General features: G+C 41.1%; 2 protein-coding genes across 3 annotated transcripts in view; both read left to right on the top strand.

Annotated features, from left to right (window-relative positions):
- The window catches only part of ramp1 (receptor activity modifying protein 1), an 84969-nt gene that overhangs the window by 18552 nt on the left and 48662 nt on the right, over positions 1–17755 (top strand). The gene's annotated exons all lie outside the window — the stretch shown is intronic.
- On the top strand, positions 12515–14780 carry LOC307030397 (general transcription factor II-I repeat domain-containing protein 2-like). The gene is made up of 2 exons (XM_079666771.1): positions 12515–14615; positions 14734–14780. The coding sequence occupies exon 1, from the start codon at positions 12786–12788 to the stop codon at positions 14595–14597; it is 1812 nt and encodes a 603-aa protein (XP_079522897.1). The 5' UTR covers positions 12515–12785; the 3' UTR covers positions 14598–14615; positions 14734–14780.

Raw genomic sequence — 17755 nt, 5'->3', positions numbered from 1 at the left:
TCGTGTGTACCGAAGTGTACCGAAGTGTACCGAAGTGTACCGAATGAATATAACGTTTAACGTAAAAAATTGAGAACGTGAACAACTTTTTGTAAGTAATCTCAGGTGCTGCGTCGCAGCGTTCATAATTTGCTCACATTGGGTTCAACGCGTCATAGACCAAGTAGTTTCATTGGACGAGAGGCATACTATGAGAGCTGGTCACAGGGATGCGTGCAAATGTAGTCAGTAATTTGAGGAACTGGCGAAATGGCGAACGCAGATAAAGTTCATTGGTCATGTGCGCGTTCGTGCGCGTTCGTGCGCGTTCGTGCGCGTTCGTGCGCGTTCGTGCGCGTTCGTGCGCGTTCGTGCGTGTTGGAGGAGGGGCTCTGTTAAGAAGTGGCAGATTTTTTCCGGCTGTGTATTTTCAAATTCTAGCGCACTCGAGCTGGTTTCTCCAAAATTACCTACCCTGCCTTTAATGTTTATTTTAATATATTTTGTATTTATTTGAGTGAACACATTACCACTACAGCAGAATGACACACTGAAGCGCTGATAATTGTCTTTCATTAGCCTTATTGAGTGATCCTCTCTCCGTCGCTTGTGATGTGTAGCTTCAATTAACTTGAGGGGAATTAGTATCGAATTGAGAAAAAATCCCATATAGAACCAAAGTACACTGGATTTGTAAATTGACATTTGAATTAGAATGTTTAATGAGTAATTGCTTATAATCTGGTGGATGTAAACACAAAGCTCTGCCAAGAACACAAAATCTAGTATGGCTAAAATATAAGGGGTTGTGTGTAATTAGGCCTCATGCAGCATCATTGACTTAAATGTATTGTGTATTTTCTATCAACTTTATGTTAGGAGTTTGAATAAATCAGCTCTCACCAAGGTGTGCCTAATGTTGAATCCGGCTTGATCATCCTGACATAAGAGGCGTGTAGCCAATTCATATTTTCTGTGAAAACAAGATATTGTGTTCTTATCTTAGTGCTATCGTTCAAGTGTTCTCAAACCTAAAAGAGGGACACAAATAAGGAGACATTGGTGTATCACAGAAATTAATGAGCACTATTCAAATAAGACAAAATTGTGGATATATAAAATACAAATTAAAAGAACATTTATTCTTAGATCAAATCTTGCATGAGACTCAGTGTAAGTCATTTGGCCTTGTCGTGCATTTAAAGGTGGGGTAGGTAAGTTTGAGAAACCGGCTCGAGATACACTTTTTGTTATGTTCCATGGAATGCTCTTAACATCCCGATAGCAATGAATATCGTAAGTGCTTTGACAAAAAATCCATTAAAAAATGTCATCTGTGGAAGCCGTAGTACTGTAAAAAGCACGACCAATCATCTGAGCCGGCCCGGCTAAAATAACTGAATGGCCTACCTGCCTGTCAGCCTTCCATCTGTGCACAAACTTATCTCGTGCCCACATGTGCGCGTTCGTGTGTGTTGGAGGAGGGGCTCTGTAAGGAAGTGGTAGATTTTTTCCTGCTGTGTATTTTCAAATTCTAGCGCACTCGAGCTGGTTTCTCCAAAATTACCTATCCCACCTTTAATCGGTACACCATCCAGCTATTGCAAAAATATTTCCTATTCACTGCAATTTTTTTTATTCTGTGACAAAGACAGAAATCTGAGCAAGAGTCCTATAGAACCCCACATCCCATTTGATAACACGAGAGGCATTTCATCTCCACACAGTGCTAAGAGTAGCGCTCCACACTGATCACCTGATTTTACGGCTCATATGTCTGCGATGGTCCTGCCTCGTATATCAGTTTGCCCTCAGGTAACTGAGGCGCATCATCTTCACAGGCTTTTTACTGCTCTGGCTGCACACCCTGTACACAATTAACCTTATATGGAAATGAAGACAATAAGCACTCATCCTCTTCCATCCACATCTCTTTCTCAAACTGATCTTGCAGACATAGGGGCTTTAACTAAATAAACATCCATTAATGTCATCAAAGGGACGTTTATTTCCCCCAGCAGGTTCCTTTTTCCATCTGTCTTTCATGCTTTTTATCTCCCGCACTTTCATATTCCTAATTAGCAATAAATAGGTGAGTAGCCCAGCAGCTATTCTCTATTGTTGTCAAGGCTCTCCTCTGCCTCCATTTTGCTCCCCATTAACCAGTTTTATAGTTGGTCACGTCTGGTGTTTGCGCATATGGATTTGTGTGTCAGTTTCCTTCTGCATTTTGTGTCATATACATGTGTGTGTGTGTGTGTGTGTGTGTGTGTGTGTGTGTGTGTGTGTGTGTGTGTGTGTGTGTGTGTGTGTGTGTGTGTGTGTGTGTGTGTGTGTGTGTGTGTGTGTGTGTGTGTGTGTGACTTACAAAGCAGTATCCCAGATGTAACTGTCACGCCTTAGCAGCTAATGAGCATCAGGGATGCACTGCTTGTTAGTGAAACATGTGTGCAAGTGTATTGTCTGTGTGACTGGTGTGAATGCATGTGTGAATGTATGCCCTGGCCATAGTGGGATTGCTCGCTATTAGCAATTACACACACACACACACACACATACACACACACACACACACACACACACACACACACACACACACACACACACACACACACACACACACACACACACGCGCATATGCATTATCATATGTCGGTAGACATGGCACAGCCTCACATAACTCACAAACACAAAGGAATACTGTACATTAAACGTCTCAGACATACCCTATGTGTGAACACATGCATGCGTAGCGCTAACTGAATCCGACATGCTCACCCATAGTGTTGCCGTGCCTTTGAGCAAAACCCACAGAGTGCAGTTGATGAGATGTGTTTGTGTATGCCTATAAGCATCTGTATATAAGTTGGTTGTCTTGGTGGTTGTATAAATGACATGAATTTATCCTCATACCAGCTTGTGTTATACCTTGCTAACACATATTTAGAATGACCAGCAACAAGTGTCAATTTTGCTCATGACATCCATATAGTCTTTTCAAATTACACTTTGGTTGCTTTACAGGAAACAACAGTACGATTGAGGCAACAACGCTTTTACAAATTCAACCCACTTTACAAGGATTGTGAATTGGGTGGAATTAACTACGGTAATAGCATTACTTAGTATAATACAGCCATGACATTTTCCCATTAATGTGCCTAAAAAATATCTGGTTTTACACTGTACATTTCATTGAGTTTAATTAACAAAAATCTGTAATATATTAGAGCCAAGGATTTGTTTTATTTTAGTGTCATTGTTTACCTGGCTATGTATCTTCCTTGGTCATGAAGTTGACGTTTTATTCTTTTAAGCTTTAAGCCATATTTTTGATATGTTGTGTGATTTAACTTTATAGTATACAGTATGTTTGGGTTAACGATTTTGGTCATGGGACTTCTTTAACTTAATCCATTAGTATCAACCTGAGCAAACAATATTCTGTAGTCTACATACAGTATCTACATATTGTATGTTTAGGTACCAACTTTATGTGACAAACAAATACATCCAGTTTGTCATGTTTCTGGATTAAAAATTAGGTGGATTACATAATCATTGATTTTGTTGAAAATATATGAATTACAGTGTATTAATTGATGTAGGTATAACTATAAATAATGTATGAGAACAAGCCTGAATACATTTATAAAACCATATAGAACATAGAAAGGGCAAATGTAACGTAACATTTATATTTTCCCTCTGCCTCAGACAGCAGTATGTTGTCCTTTACTGTATTACCAAATGCCAAGGAATGGTAGCTTCAACGCTTTAACTCAAGTGCATTATTGTACCATTTAACTTTATTAATTATTAAGCATGTGGGATCCAAATCAAGCTCTATAGTCTTAGAAACAGTACTGCCATTCTTTATCCATCGACCCATAAACATTAAGACACAAATGTGTTAGTTGTATACCAATAAATGTTTAAACTGATCATAAAATGTCAACATAAACTAATGCACCTTTAAAAGTGCCAGCATTCTGACACAGCCGTAAACTGTTACACACTGTGACCACATGGGAATAAAATATTCATGAGCTCACAATAGAATGGCTAAGTGCAAGCATACACATCATAAATGTCATCAACCAAAGGCAGCCATAAAGAGCACTGTTGGGCATATCCTAAGGGCATTATACAAGCACACAATTCATATACGCACACACTTAAAAGCCAAAGATTAGTGCTTTTGTTGCAGGTGATGTCACTTCACAATCACTTTTTCTTTCACAATATATTCCAGTCCCCTGAAACTAAGGCAGCGTTTAAACTAAATCAGGTTTTGCTGTTTAAATTCCAGTTCTTCAATTATTTTGTAAATCCAGGTTAAAATTGACTAAACAGGATCATCCGTTTTCAACACTTTTCATTTGTGGAGGGTAGCTTTTTGAAGCAGGTTTAACTGGCTTAGTGAAAGTTTTTCATATAAATAAGGCTGAATTGTATAGATTGCATTTAAACTTTGCCAATCACAGGATGGATAAATTATATGCAGCTGATGTCAAAAAAGGTAACCATATTCGCTTACAGTTATATACATACAAATATAATTAAATACATTTTTATTTTTTATTTATGTAACCATGAAACTCTTTTGGCTAACTTCACTTGGTGCCTATTCTTTATCATCACCATCTGACGATGTTGGGACCCTTTCATGCACACCCAAAACAACTGTTTACTTGGACACAGACTTGAGCCTTGGACTCACAGAACATTGGAACTGTCTCCTACAATCAGTTGTCAAACGCTGGACTGGGCTGGAAGTTAATTATCAGGATCAACATACCATCTGCTCAAAAGTGTAGTGCTCTCAAACAAAGGTTCAGTTCAAGACTTTAGACCAACCGTCCAAGAAAATCAAAAATATCTTACCCTTGACAAATGTGTAGCTGTGAGTCACAGCTTGATGTCTTGAAAGGCCTAACATTTTATTAAAACAGAATAAGGGATGATGCTTGGAAAGTCAATGGAAAGTTGGGCAAGATAAACTACATGATGAAACATGGAAAAGGGATACACTAGGGTAATTTATAAAATAGAACCAGAGTTACTCGTTGATTTTCCACATTCAATCAAATTTGTGAAAATAATGCTATCAAATAAAATCAAAGTTTATTTATAAAGCACATTTAAAAGCGATTTATTTCCAATAAATACTACAATCACATAAAAACACATTACTACAAATAAATTACAACAGATATATAAAAAACACAGGGAAAAGTCAGGAGTCGTGCTCCGCTCTGACTAGAAGGCCAGGGAGAAGAAGTGTGTCTTAAGAGTAGATTTAAAAACTCCTAGGGTCTGGGCCGACCTCACATGGAGGGGCAGAGTTTTCCAGAGCCTAGGGCCAGCTGCTGCGAAGGCTCGGTGCCCTCGGGTTTTGAGCCTGGTCTTGGGCACTACCAGCAGCAGCTGGTCAGCAGACCTTAAAGCTCTGGCTGGGGTGTAGCGATGGAGGAGTTCAGCTATATAGGCCGGAGCCAGCCCATTTAGTGCTTTAAAAACAAATAAAAGGAGTTTAAAATCAATTCGGAACCGAATTGGAAGCCAGTGCAGTGAGGACAGAATTGGGGTGATGTGGTCACGCTTTTTGTGGCCAGTGAGTACACGTGCAGCTGCGTTCTACACTAGCTGCAGGCGTTTAATTGACGCCTGGTCCAAACCCACGTACAGAGCGTTGCAGTAATCCAGTCTTGAGGTAACAAAGGCGTTAATTACCCTTTCTAGGTCTTTAAAAGATAAAAACGACTTGGTCTTGGCCAATAGTCGCATTTTAAAAAAGCAGGTTTTGACTACGCTGCTGACCTGCTTATCGAATTTAAAAGCACTATTGAAGGTCACTCCAAGGTTCGTGACAGAGGGGTGGATGTTTTTATTGAGGGAGCCCAGAATATCAACCTGGGAGGCTGGAGGTTGGGGTCCAAAAAAGATAACCTCAGTCTTGCTCTCATTGAGGTTGAGGAAATGTTGGCTCAGCCAGGATTTGATCTCTGCTAAGCAGTCCATCAATAGCAGTAATGAGTTGACATTTGAATTAAATGGCAGATAGATCTGTACATCGTCGGCGTAGCAGTGGAAGGGGATGTTATGTTTTGTGAGAATTGAACCTAGGGGCAGTATGTAAAGTAAAAAAAGGATGGGGCCCAGAATAGAGCCTTGGGGAACCCCACAGGTAAGAGGGGCTTTGGCAGAGGAGAAGGCACCTAGCTGAACTGAGAAGCTATGGATGGCAATTTGCTTCACTATTTGTCAGAGCAAATCTAAGAGGTTCACACTCTTTTAAGTCCGCTTTAAAAACAATGACAAGAAGCCTATTAACATTTCAACAGTTATTGCTATCTGTAATCTTTCGTCTTCTCATACTGGCCTTGAAAGTTCCACTTTATAATAAGCAGTCAATGCGACAGAGGGGGGTCATCTTTTTGTGCAAAAATGCAACATCAGCAGTCTGAGTTAGTCAAATCGAGAGGGTATCTTTAGAAGTAATCGTCTATTCAATATACAATTCCCTCATTATGTTTCCTTTGACAGTGATTCCCAGTTGAGCTGTGTCAACAGGCACAGTGACACAAACCCAAAGCAAAAGACCGGTGTTAAATCTCCACGCTTATACTTTAAAAATAAGCGTATTTTGTCTGCTGTGACCGCTTTGCATTGGATTGACTGCATGAAACTAATGGCAGATTTTCTGTCAAGGTATACCTGTTGAGTCACTGACATAATGATGTCACTGGGAGTTCCTCCAGTAGGTGTTTCATGTATCATGGGTTGTATATATATTTGTCTACTACCATGTGATAGCACTTGATTTCATTGGTAATAAAAGCACCTATTCTCTACTTCTAGTAAGCATAATTCATGATGTGACCTTCCATAAGATGTGCGTTAAACCTGCCGTATACATACTCTTTAGATAATACCATATATCACTCTTACAGCTGAAAGTGTTACGGTTGAGTGAAAGAAGCAGGACCCAAATGCAGATAACTCTGATTAACCTTTATTTCAAGGATAAAAAGAAAATAACTTGGAAAAAACCAGAACACTCACCGGTGAACTGATTCACAAACAAAAGACGAACCAACACTGAACACCGGAAGAGACAAGACTCAATACAGGGAGGGGTAATCAACAGACGAAAAACAGCCGGGCAGGGGAGGAGAAACACAAGGGCCACAGGTGAACACAATGAGACAACTAGGCACACCAGGGAAACTAACGACAGGAGGAAAAACACAGGGAAAAGGACCAAACAATATACCAAGAGGAAAACATGACAGGGAGAATAGCAAAACACCCAAAACAAGACATACAAAACGTGACATAACACAATAATTGTAACAGAAAGTGGTACAAGTGAGAGTCTTTGTTCTGTCATTTCTGGCTTTTTAAAGCTTTTGCCAGCAATGTTTAGACAATTAAAGCAATGGAAAAGCTAAACAGATGGGAAAAATGTTCCTGTTAATGGGAAGAAGCGACTAAGGCCCCGGCCACACGAGGACGCATACGGCTAAACGCATAGGATTAACGCAAACGCAATCGCAAAAAAGCTTCCGTCCACATGCAATGTTCACCGGATAGTGTCTGTCCACACGAGACAGCTCCGTTTAGCTCCAACCGCTGGAGAAGCTGCAGTACATGCAGGAGCCTGTACGTGGCGCTGTAACTTCCTCCAAAAAGCAGCGAAGAAGCATGGTTGTCATGGTTGCCCTTCTGTTTATTCTCCGGGGGGGGGCCGAGGGAACCGGGCAGAGTTTTTCGCCAGTCAACGTGTGTTAAAGTTTAAATCTTCCGGACACAATTATAAAAGTGCCAGTCAAAGGTCTTCTTTGTTATTTATTGAGCTTTAAAACAAATGAATAACAAATCTATATAATATAATAATATAATACATGGAGCCTCTCTTTTTCCTCCCTCTCTTCGGACAGCGTCAGTGTCTGTCTCAAGCAGCAGCTGATCCAGTAATGAGTGACCGGGCCGACAGTAAAAATAAACATATTTATAACTAGTTTAGGTAGTTTGAGAGGTAATTAAAGTAGCTAAGGGTGATGATCCAACTTGAAGTGTGTGTTTTACTCCGTTCACCGCTGCATCACAGCGGGAGGAGCTGCAGGTGAGCCGAGCTGCGTGTCCGTCCTGTCAGATTAGACTTCACTTGCGTTTATGTCCATATCGAGAGAAAGATAAATAATCTGAACTCAGTTTGCAGTTTACTTTGACGCGTGGGTGAGCAGCAGAGGTGGGGAGAGGCGGGGCTATTGCGTCATCATTATCAGAGAATGATCGTATAGGCCAGGGATGGGCAAATGGCGGCCCGCGGGCCGCATGCGGCCCCCACCTCCTCTTTTTGTGGCCCTCAGAATAAGTTATAAACAACGTAATTAATAAAAAAATTAAAAAAATTAAAAATTAGATTTTTTTTTTTACTTATAGTACTGATACCGTCCACTACACTCCTAGTTACGTCGCAAGCTGCGTACATGATTTCAAATACCGCGAAATAATCTGTGACGCATTTGTGTGTATTGTGTTTGTTTCCCGGGGAAACCCTCACAAGAAACACCGGCTGTTGTTATGCCTGCTGTGACGTTAAGTTGCCACTTGTAATTATGCCTTTCCAAGCTTAAAAGTTGTATTTATCATCTGAATTTGGCGAAACAAGTTTAATACTCTTAAAACCAAGACTTTGTTTATTTGAAATCAGATGAAAACAAACTGTCACGGACCCTGCCGTGTTATCTATGATTACCACGCTTTTCATTCATAATTTCAGCGGGAGGGAGGGGGAGTGGTGCTGAGGAACAGCAGAGTGCGGGCTGACGGGTGTCTGTGTTGACATTCCCCTTATTGTGGAATAAGGGGAATGCAGAGACAGGCTACAAGTGTTTTAGGTTCAAGTTAGACAACTAATATCTGGGTTAGTGTTCATGACTTCATGTTTATGTCATCTTAATGGTTAATCTCAATACACAGACATTTTCCGTGCTTTCCAATAGTTTAAAATCGTTTTATTCCACTGTTTAATAACCTGTTCTTTACATACATGCCACTTGTAAAAATGAAATAACATTTCTGTGAACCGATATTTGTTTAGTGAGCTTATTAGAGGATGTTCCCATTTTTTGGGGATGTTCCCTTTGATTGTAAAATGTCAATGAAGATGTCAGACTTAGTATATTTGTTAATAATTACATACAACACACGGAATTTTTGTGTGTGTTCCAAGTGAATCTGCGGCCCCCTGGTGGCCAGTACATCAATTATGTGGCCCCCACCGCCATCAAAGTTGTCCATCCCTGGTATAGGCCCTACACACGGAGCCGTTGGACCCTCCTGAGCGTTGTGTATGCCGTTCTATCCACCTTGGGACCCGTTATCGTTTCCGCAGTTGTTTACTGTCATATTTGGTCGTCCTCGTGTGGCCGAACGGTCTATATGACACTAAACAGTAACGCAAACGACCGTTTTCGTCCTCGTGTGGCCGGGGCCTAAATTGGATCATCCATATTCATCTCTTCATCTGTTAACTCATGTTTTGCCACTCAACTGTAAAACAAATAGAATAAGGCTTTTCAGAAACTTGAAATTGTTAGTGCAATATGAACGGATTACTGGTATAATCAGATAAAACATTTAAACTTGACCTCATTCAGGTGGGCGTTCGAGGTCAAGCGAGAACATTTAAACGTTCAGTTGGCGGAAAGACAAAGACAGACCAAGAATAAAGCAGTAGGTCACATTGGTATGATCCAATTTAGTCACTGCGAGAGAGCATAGCATGCATGAACGTTAGAGTTATTACAGGTTACACATGACAGCCCCCTTGCTTGAGCTATTATGCATTATGCAGATGATTCCTGGCTGTAGCTGTGTTAATTTATGAGTACCTGGTTGTGTAATCTTGCTCTCCACTCACCGCAATGTACAATGAAATGAATTACACTTCCAGTTAATTCTGTTGATACCTTACCACTTCAACTTCCCTCTCACAATGTTTTAGTGTCTTTCTACCCTTCCTGTGAAGTGGTATCATGCTGCGAGTGTGTATTGTTATTACTGTGCCTAAATTAGACATGCAGACGCACAGCCCTTTGTTCATGTCTCTCTCATCCTTCTAGTCTTTTTTATGGCCGAAAGTCTGGCTACACATAATATCCAGTTAAAAATAAATCTCAGCTGTTTGTGCCAACGGATGTGCCCTTTGTTGACTCAGAAGTGCTGAGTGCTGCTGGCTTGGCTGAAGGACCTTTCTCTGATGGGATCAAAAAACAAGTTTGCAGGTGTTTTTTTCATTACATATCGTGTTTTCACAGAGGAATTCAAATATTTGAGGAGGAAAAGCACACATCTCTATTGGTGTTAAAATAAATCAGAACATAACCTCCAATCAATGTGATCAATATTCGTCATATTCAACTGTTGTAAAGATCCATTTACTTTTAAAACTTGAAATATCCCGACCAAACAGAGAGAAAATTAGGAAGAGAGAGACTGAATTCAGGCCCCTTCGGCAGGAATGTGACCCCTGAGAAACTCTCTACTCTCTTCTAGGTCCCCGGTGTAGAACTAGATACTTAGACTAAACAAAAGGCAGTGGATTTATGCCTCTATTTGGATTAAGGGCAGAACAGGAGAACAGAGAATTCGTTTGAGAGGTATCTGTGTCTCTCACTTCAACATAATCTATAGTTGACAGTTAAACTGCCTGTGTAGGCACCTACAGTGCACAGCAGGGATGTGACACGACCATGAATCAAAGAAAATGGTGTTGTTGAACTTTGGAGAAAAGGGTTTTCGAACGAAATGTTGAAAGACAAATCTGGATAATATTGAGTTCTTTCCAAAATAAAAACATAGGCTGTATGTATACATAGCATTATGATCCGTATTTATGTTTATTACAAAGTGGCGCCCTCTAGTGGACATAGAAATACGTGAGCCAAGAAGAAAATCCGGTGACGTGTTATTGGGTGCATGAATGGATGCGTCAAACAAACACAGGACTTTCCCACAGGAAACCAGCGTGAAACTAAATATCAACACTGACTTATGTTTACTTACCTAATTTAATTTATGTACATGACGTCCTTGAGTTTTCATGTACGTTGCATGCAACATAGGTTAAAAGACATAGTCATGGAGGACTTGTTGAATAATATTCTTATTTCCAATGCATCTTAAAGTGGGCATACCATGAACACTTTGTCAGTGCTAGTTCATTAATTTGGGTATCTGAAGTGAGTACCAACCCACAATCTGTGAAATAAGATCACCCAGTACATTTTTTTATAGGATGCCTACGTCCGAAATCAGGTGATTCAACAAGCCAAATGGATTTGGCTCCCCTAAGTCAACAACTTGATAATTTCCATTGTAAGCCAATCATAGCAGAAGGAACTTTTTTGATAGCCTTAAAGAGACCGGTGCTAAACTGAGCATTTCAGGCAAAAGGTGAATACACGTATATTTAGACTCTGACTATTAAAAAAATAATCTATTTTTTAAACAGTTAAACATATAACACATGTTTAAGTAGAAACCCGGAATACAATAAAATAACTGAAAATGATCCTTTCAATTTTACATTGTAGGCAGGCAACTATGATTAAAAACTGATTTTTTTGGCTGCGGTCTGTGGGTGTTTAAATCAAACTTCATCTTTAAAGAGAAAAACAGTTAAAGTTATTAATTCAAAAATATTAGTCATAGGGAAAACAAGATCAAATAAATAAAAGGATACACACAAACAGTAGCAGCAATATCTGTGTACTTTTCCTCACACTGTTGGCCACTTGATAAGTCCTCCACGCAGCATTGGAGTGGATGAGTGCCTCGGTTTTGGCAGCTGCAGGCGGTGCTTTGACACGGAGCGAGACAACCATCATCAGCCGCCCTAAACTCCCTCTCATACAAAACACTTTTAATCAGCCCATGAACTAAACATGGCAGTTTTCCATCAGTTTAGCTCCCTAATCCAAAAACTGTGGCGTGTTGCCAGAAACAAAGCACATTACGCCAGGGCTTGAAAACAGAATATTATGTTTAATGACCTTTGGTATAAACACGTCATCCTATGGTAATTTTTCATTTTGACCAGAAACGGGGAAAAAGGGAGTCAGTAGGTGTTATCGTGATTACTGTGTGTAGTCCAGGCAGTTATCAGTATGGAAACTAAACCAGATGTTGTTGTCTTATGTAATCATGTTATGGGGTCCAAAAGTCAGTTAAAGGTAGAATAAAATGGAAACTGTGTTGTGGGCTGAGGATAATTTATGGTGTCAAAGTCCACACACATTCAACAGTGTCAGCATGCTTCAATGTGTGTTTTTATTGGTTAATATAGCATAATTTAGAACACTTTTGATTAATGATTGTAGATTTAATAGTACGTATACTACCGACTTACTGTAGCTCTTCAGCTTTTTGTTCATTTACAGCAGTGGTCCCCAAACTACGGCCCGCGGGCCGGATACGGCCCGCCTCCACATTTGACCCGGCCCCTTGAACAATTTCCAATATCAGAGACGCATTACCTCCCCCCCTCCCCCCCCCCCCCCCCCCCCCCCCCGCATTATTATTTTTTCAGTCGGGCCACGCGATCGAGACCAATGCACGCATAGAACTGGGTGAAGTGAGCCTCCCCGACTGAATCCCTGAAATGTTTCCTCATGTCAATAAAGCTCATTTGAATTGAATTATGACGCTAAAAAAATGTTGCTAACGACCTCACTGTCTTTGCCCTAATCATAAAACGTGAACCTACCCCCCCCCCCCCCCAGAACGGAATAATGGCAAAAAGGTTAGGTAAGAGAAAAATTGATTCAGAATGCAGGGTATTTAACCTGCAGTGGACACACGATTATTTTTTTGTTCAATGCAAAGAAAAGGCTGTTTGTCTCATCTGTCAAGAGGCCGTGGCGGTATTCAAAGAATACAATCTGCGCCGACATTATGAATCCCATCACAAAGACAAGTATGATAGCTTGCGAGGCCAAATGCGAGCAGACAAACTAGCAAAGCTAAAAAGTGGACTGTTAGCTCAGCAGACTACATTTGTACGCCAAACTCAGCTGAACCATTCATCTGTTCGTGCCAGCCTCCGTGTTGCTCAACTGATAGCAAGCTGCGGTAAACCTTTCACTGAGGGAGAGTTTGTCAAGAAATGTCTGAATATTGTCGTGGAGGAGGTGTGTCCCGAGAAGAAAGATGTTTTTAATGCCGTGAGTCTGTCTTCGAGTACAATCACCAGACGCGTTGAAGAAATTGGGGGTAATGTATATGCCCAGCTGCAGCAGAAGACAAAAGAATTTGACTTTTTTTCATTAGCACTTGATGAGAGCACGGACGTGCAAGACACAGCGCAGCTTCTTATTTTTATTCGTGGAGTTAGCGCACATTTTGACATGTGCGAGGAGCTGGCAGCCCTCCAAAGTCTGAAAGGCACTACGACGGGGGAGGATATTTTCGGCAAAGTATGTCAAACCATCGAAGAGTTGGATCTGGACTGGGCAAAGCTTGCCAGCATCACGACTGACGGGGCTCCGAGTATGGTGGGCGCGACTCGGGGTCTGATAGGACGCATGAACCGGGAGATGGAAGAGCGGGGTCTCACCGCCCCGCTACAAGTGCACTGCCTAATTCACCAGCAAGCACTGTGCTGCAAAGTGTTGAAGTGGGATTCTGTCATGAAGGTGGTGGTATCATGCATAAACTTCATCAGAGCAAATGGACTTAAACACAGGCAGTTCCAACAATTCCTGTCTGACCTGGAGTCTGTGCACGGAGATGTATTATACTACACAGAGATCCGATGGCTGAGCCGCGGCAGAGTTTTGAGGCGTTTTTACGAGCTGCTACCTGAAATTAACGCATTTCTTCATTCAAAAGGCAAAACGGTCCCAGAGCTGATCGACCCAGAATGGAAATGGCACCTCGCATTTTTTACAGACGTGACAGAACTGCTGAACGGCCTTAACTTGCAGCTACAAGGCCAGGGGAAACTCATTTGCGACATGTATTCCCACATAAAAGCATTTGAGGTGAAACAAGCGCTGCTTTTGGAGCAAGTGAAAAAGCACAACTTCACCCATCTCCCTGCTACCCAAAAGCTTTCTGCAGAGAAACCAGCGGTCCCGTTCCCAGCTGAAAAGTGTGTGGAAGCACTGGAAATGCTGAAGGCGGAGTTCGGTGTGCGATTCCGTGAACTACATGTTCATGCAAAAGAAATCCGTCTTTTCCAGAACCCCTTTGTTGCCGACATCGATGAAGCCCAGCCTTCTTATCAGTTTGAGCTGGCCGAGTTACAGAGCTGTAATGTTCTGAAAGACTCATTCAAGCCCACCAGTCTCATTGACTTCTATGCCGCCCTCCCTCAAGACACGTACCCTAACATAAAAAAACACGCAATGAAGATGTCCACAGTTTTTGGCAGCACGTATATCTGCGAGCAAACCTTTTCACGCATGAAACACCTGAAAACTCAGAGGAGATCAAGATTGACAGATGAACATCTGCATCAGTGTTTGAGACTGGCTGTGACTAGAATGGAACCTGACATTGAACTTCTCACCAGCCAGATGCAGGCCCACAGTTCACACTGATGAACATACAGTACATAGGTAAGCTCACTATAAAAAATCCATCTCCACAACCATACTTGTATTGAAATGTATTGTGCTGTGTAGGTGCTGTATCACTTAGTTTGGTTTCTCAGCCTGCTTGCTTTGTGTTTTTCAGGGGGAAGTTGATGAGAGAGAGCAAACACTGGTGTCTACTAGGCTATACTACTGGAACACACAACTGGACTATAAGGAAAGAACACAAGAACTTTGAGAGACTGCTCATATGAGTCATTTAAGAGATTTTGCTGTGACAACTGAAGCTGAACTTTTACCAAGATTGTGCACAGCACAATAGAAGCATTGTTTCTGTGAAGAACCCAGAGAGGGTTATTTGGGTATTCATAATACTGTTATTACATATTTCCTGACTTTTTTTCTGTGAAGAACCCAGAGAGGGTTATTTGGGTATTCATAATACTGTTATTACATATTTCCTGACTCTTTTTCTGTGAAGAACCCAGAGAGGGTTATTTGGGTATTATTGATTTCATAATACTGTTATTACATATTTCCTGACTTTTTTTCTGTGAAGAACCCAGAGAGGGTTATTTGATTTTTATTGATTTCATAAATAGTGTTATTATATATTTCCTGAGTTAAATTTTTCTGTGAAGAACACAGAGGGGGTTATTTGATCTCAGAAAGGGTTATTCATATTTGCTTATGTGTGGCTTTTTGGAAAACAATAAATTCTTACATTTAGGCACCACTGCGATCGTCACACTTTTTCTGTTACAAACTGACCCGGCCCCCCATCAGAGAAGGGAAAAGTTATGTGGCCCTCACTGGAAAAAGTTTGGGGACCCCTGCTTTAGGGAGAACACTTCTTGTTTGTGATTGGACAGAGCCAGCCAGAGAAGCACTGCTGTGATTGGTTGTTTTTGCTGCCAGTCAATAAATTACGCTTCGTGATTGGTCAGCACCCGACAGCGCAACATGTCCCGAAACATCAGCCGTTATATTAGCTGTTAGCGCACACTCAGAGCTCACAGCTCCTCATATCTGTTCAGAAACTGGACAAAAGTTAAACATGAACAAACCACAGACTGTCTATGTCATGGTGAATACAGTCGCTGCTTTATTCATGTCTGTATGAAGTCGTTGTGAGTTTGGACGGAGCAGCTACAGGCATGGCCGTATCTACCATTGAGGTCACCGAGGTCTGGACCTCGGTAATATTTTTCGAGCTGTGTATACAAAACTTGTGAAATAATTGCACTAAACGGGGTTCTTTGTAGTACTTCCATTTACTGCCGATGGGGGCGCTGCATAACTACGTAGCCTCAATTAAAGCAAACAGAAGAAGACGAAATGTATCAACAATCCAACGCAGCCCTGACTTGAACCGGAGCAGCGAAGGAGTGATGAGGTATCTAGAGATCTGAGTCCAGTGGGCTGCTTTTGTTTCTGTTCATCAGGACATCATATAATCAGCAGATCCTGTCTGAACGCTCTACGTTAGTCAGTGCACGTCCGACAACATGCACAATAACTTATATTGCAGCTATACTTTGGTTTAAATTGCGTGAATAAACTAGCTAGAGAGCTAAAGTTAATTACATTCATCCAATGTCAGAAGGATTACCTTTTAACAAACGTTGTAATGCTTTTCTTTCATTCCAATTTGAGTAAAACAATGGAGAACAATGGAGATATAACATTGTATTGTTTTCTTTTTACACTGACTCAGATATAATGAAAGGACTACGTAAGTCGAAGCTCAGCTTTGGTAAGTAAGAGACAGGACAGGCAGAGAGAAAGTGAGAGAGAGAAAGTGATGGAAATAAGGGAGTAACTGCAGGTACAGTCACACAAAAGAATGTAGGCTTAATAACCCCATCTATCTATCTATCTATCTATCTATCTATATATATATATATATGTATAACAATAGCCTTAATTTACAATAGGCATAATTGTAAAACAACATACTTCTATTGCAGTTATGATGTCATAATAACATACAATTGTATAAAACACAATTTGCTTACATCTTTGTTCTCTTTTGAGAATCAAACAAAACAGATTTAAATGACAAAAAGAATGCAAACAAACAAGTGAAATGAACTAAATGGCTGAATTGCTTTTAATTCACTGGCAGGAGCGACAAGTGAGGAGGAGCAAAAAGTGAACAACGAGGGAGAGATTGAACAAAGAGAAAGAGTAGAGGACAGAGAGAGTAATGAACAGGAAGAAGACAGAGAGACTCAAGAAGATGGAAGAGAGGCTGCAGGTTATTGAAAGGAGAGAGACATGGAAAATCAATGTTGACAATGTTTTGTGATCATTTTAGCCTCTTCTGCATGTCCAGATCATTAATAGCAACAATCAACTGATTCTTATGCATTACACTTTCAAAAATAATTTATGCTGACATTGTCAGCCCACTGACATGGTTTGAAATCAATATATTATCCAATTTGTGACCCCCCACAGGACTTAAAAAGCACCTAACTAGAACATGAAAATCCCCCAAATCTCGGGGGGTGTCCCCCGAACCCCCCTAACATGTTTGGACCTCGGTATTTAGGAAATGCTGGATACGGCCCTGGCTACAGGTTAGTTTATCCTGATCGATCCGGTCTCCATTCAGAAAACACGCATTTTAAAAGGTGTTTCGCCTGCCGTCTTGTCTGCAGACTTGTCACAGCATTAATTCATGGTTTTTACTTACTGGTATCAGTATGTTGTTACATCGCCTATGGGCAGGCGGGGCGGGGAGAGCCTTCCCCACTGGGGTCCATGCACACTCTACACGTGGAATGGCTGTATCAACAGCCTTGTTCAACGGCGTGAGTGTGGAGGACATATGCACGGCGGCGTCTTGGTCTACGCCAGGCCCCTTCGTAAGGTTTTATCTCTTGGCCATGTCTAGCTCCTTTTCATCGTCTCTGCTTGCTGGGGCAACACAGGACTGGTGAGGGGGGGGGGGGGGGGGCTGTGGGTCAGTAGGCTGTATCTGACGCCCCCTGGACTCAGAAGTAGGAATCATATAAGTACATTAGCTGTCAATGGCAAGTGCTACTGCATTAACTTTAAATAAGTACTCAAGTTACTTTTTTCTATTAAAATGTTTTCCAAGGTAATGTTTCACATTGTTTTAAAGTCGCCCACAGTATAACTTATGAATTCATGGC

This window comes from Notothenia rossii (genome assembly GCF_949606895.1).
Source record: "Notothenia rossii genome assembly, chromosome: 2".
Taxonomy (NCBI): Eukaryota; Metazoa; Chordata; class Actinopteri; order Perciformes; family Nototheniidae; genus Notothenia; species Notothenia rossii.
Note: the sequence above shows the minus strand (reverse complement) of the source record. Positions and strands in the feature narration are given on the sequence as shown.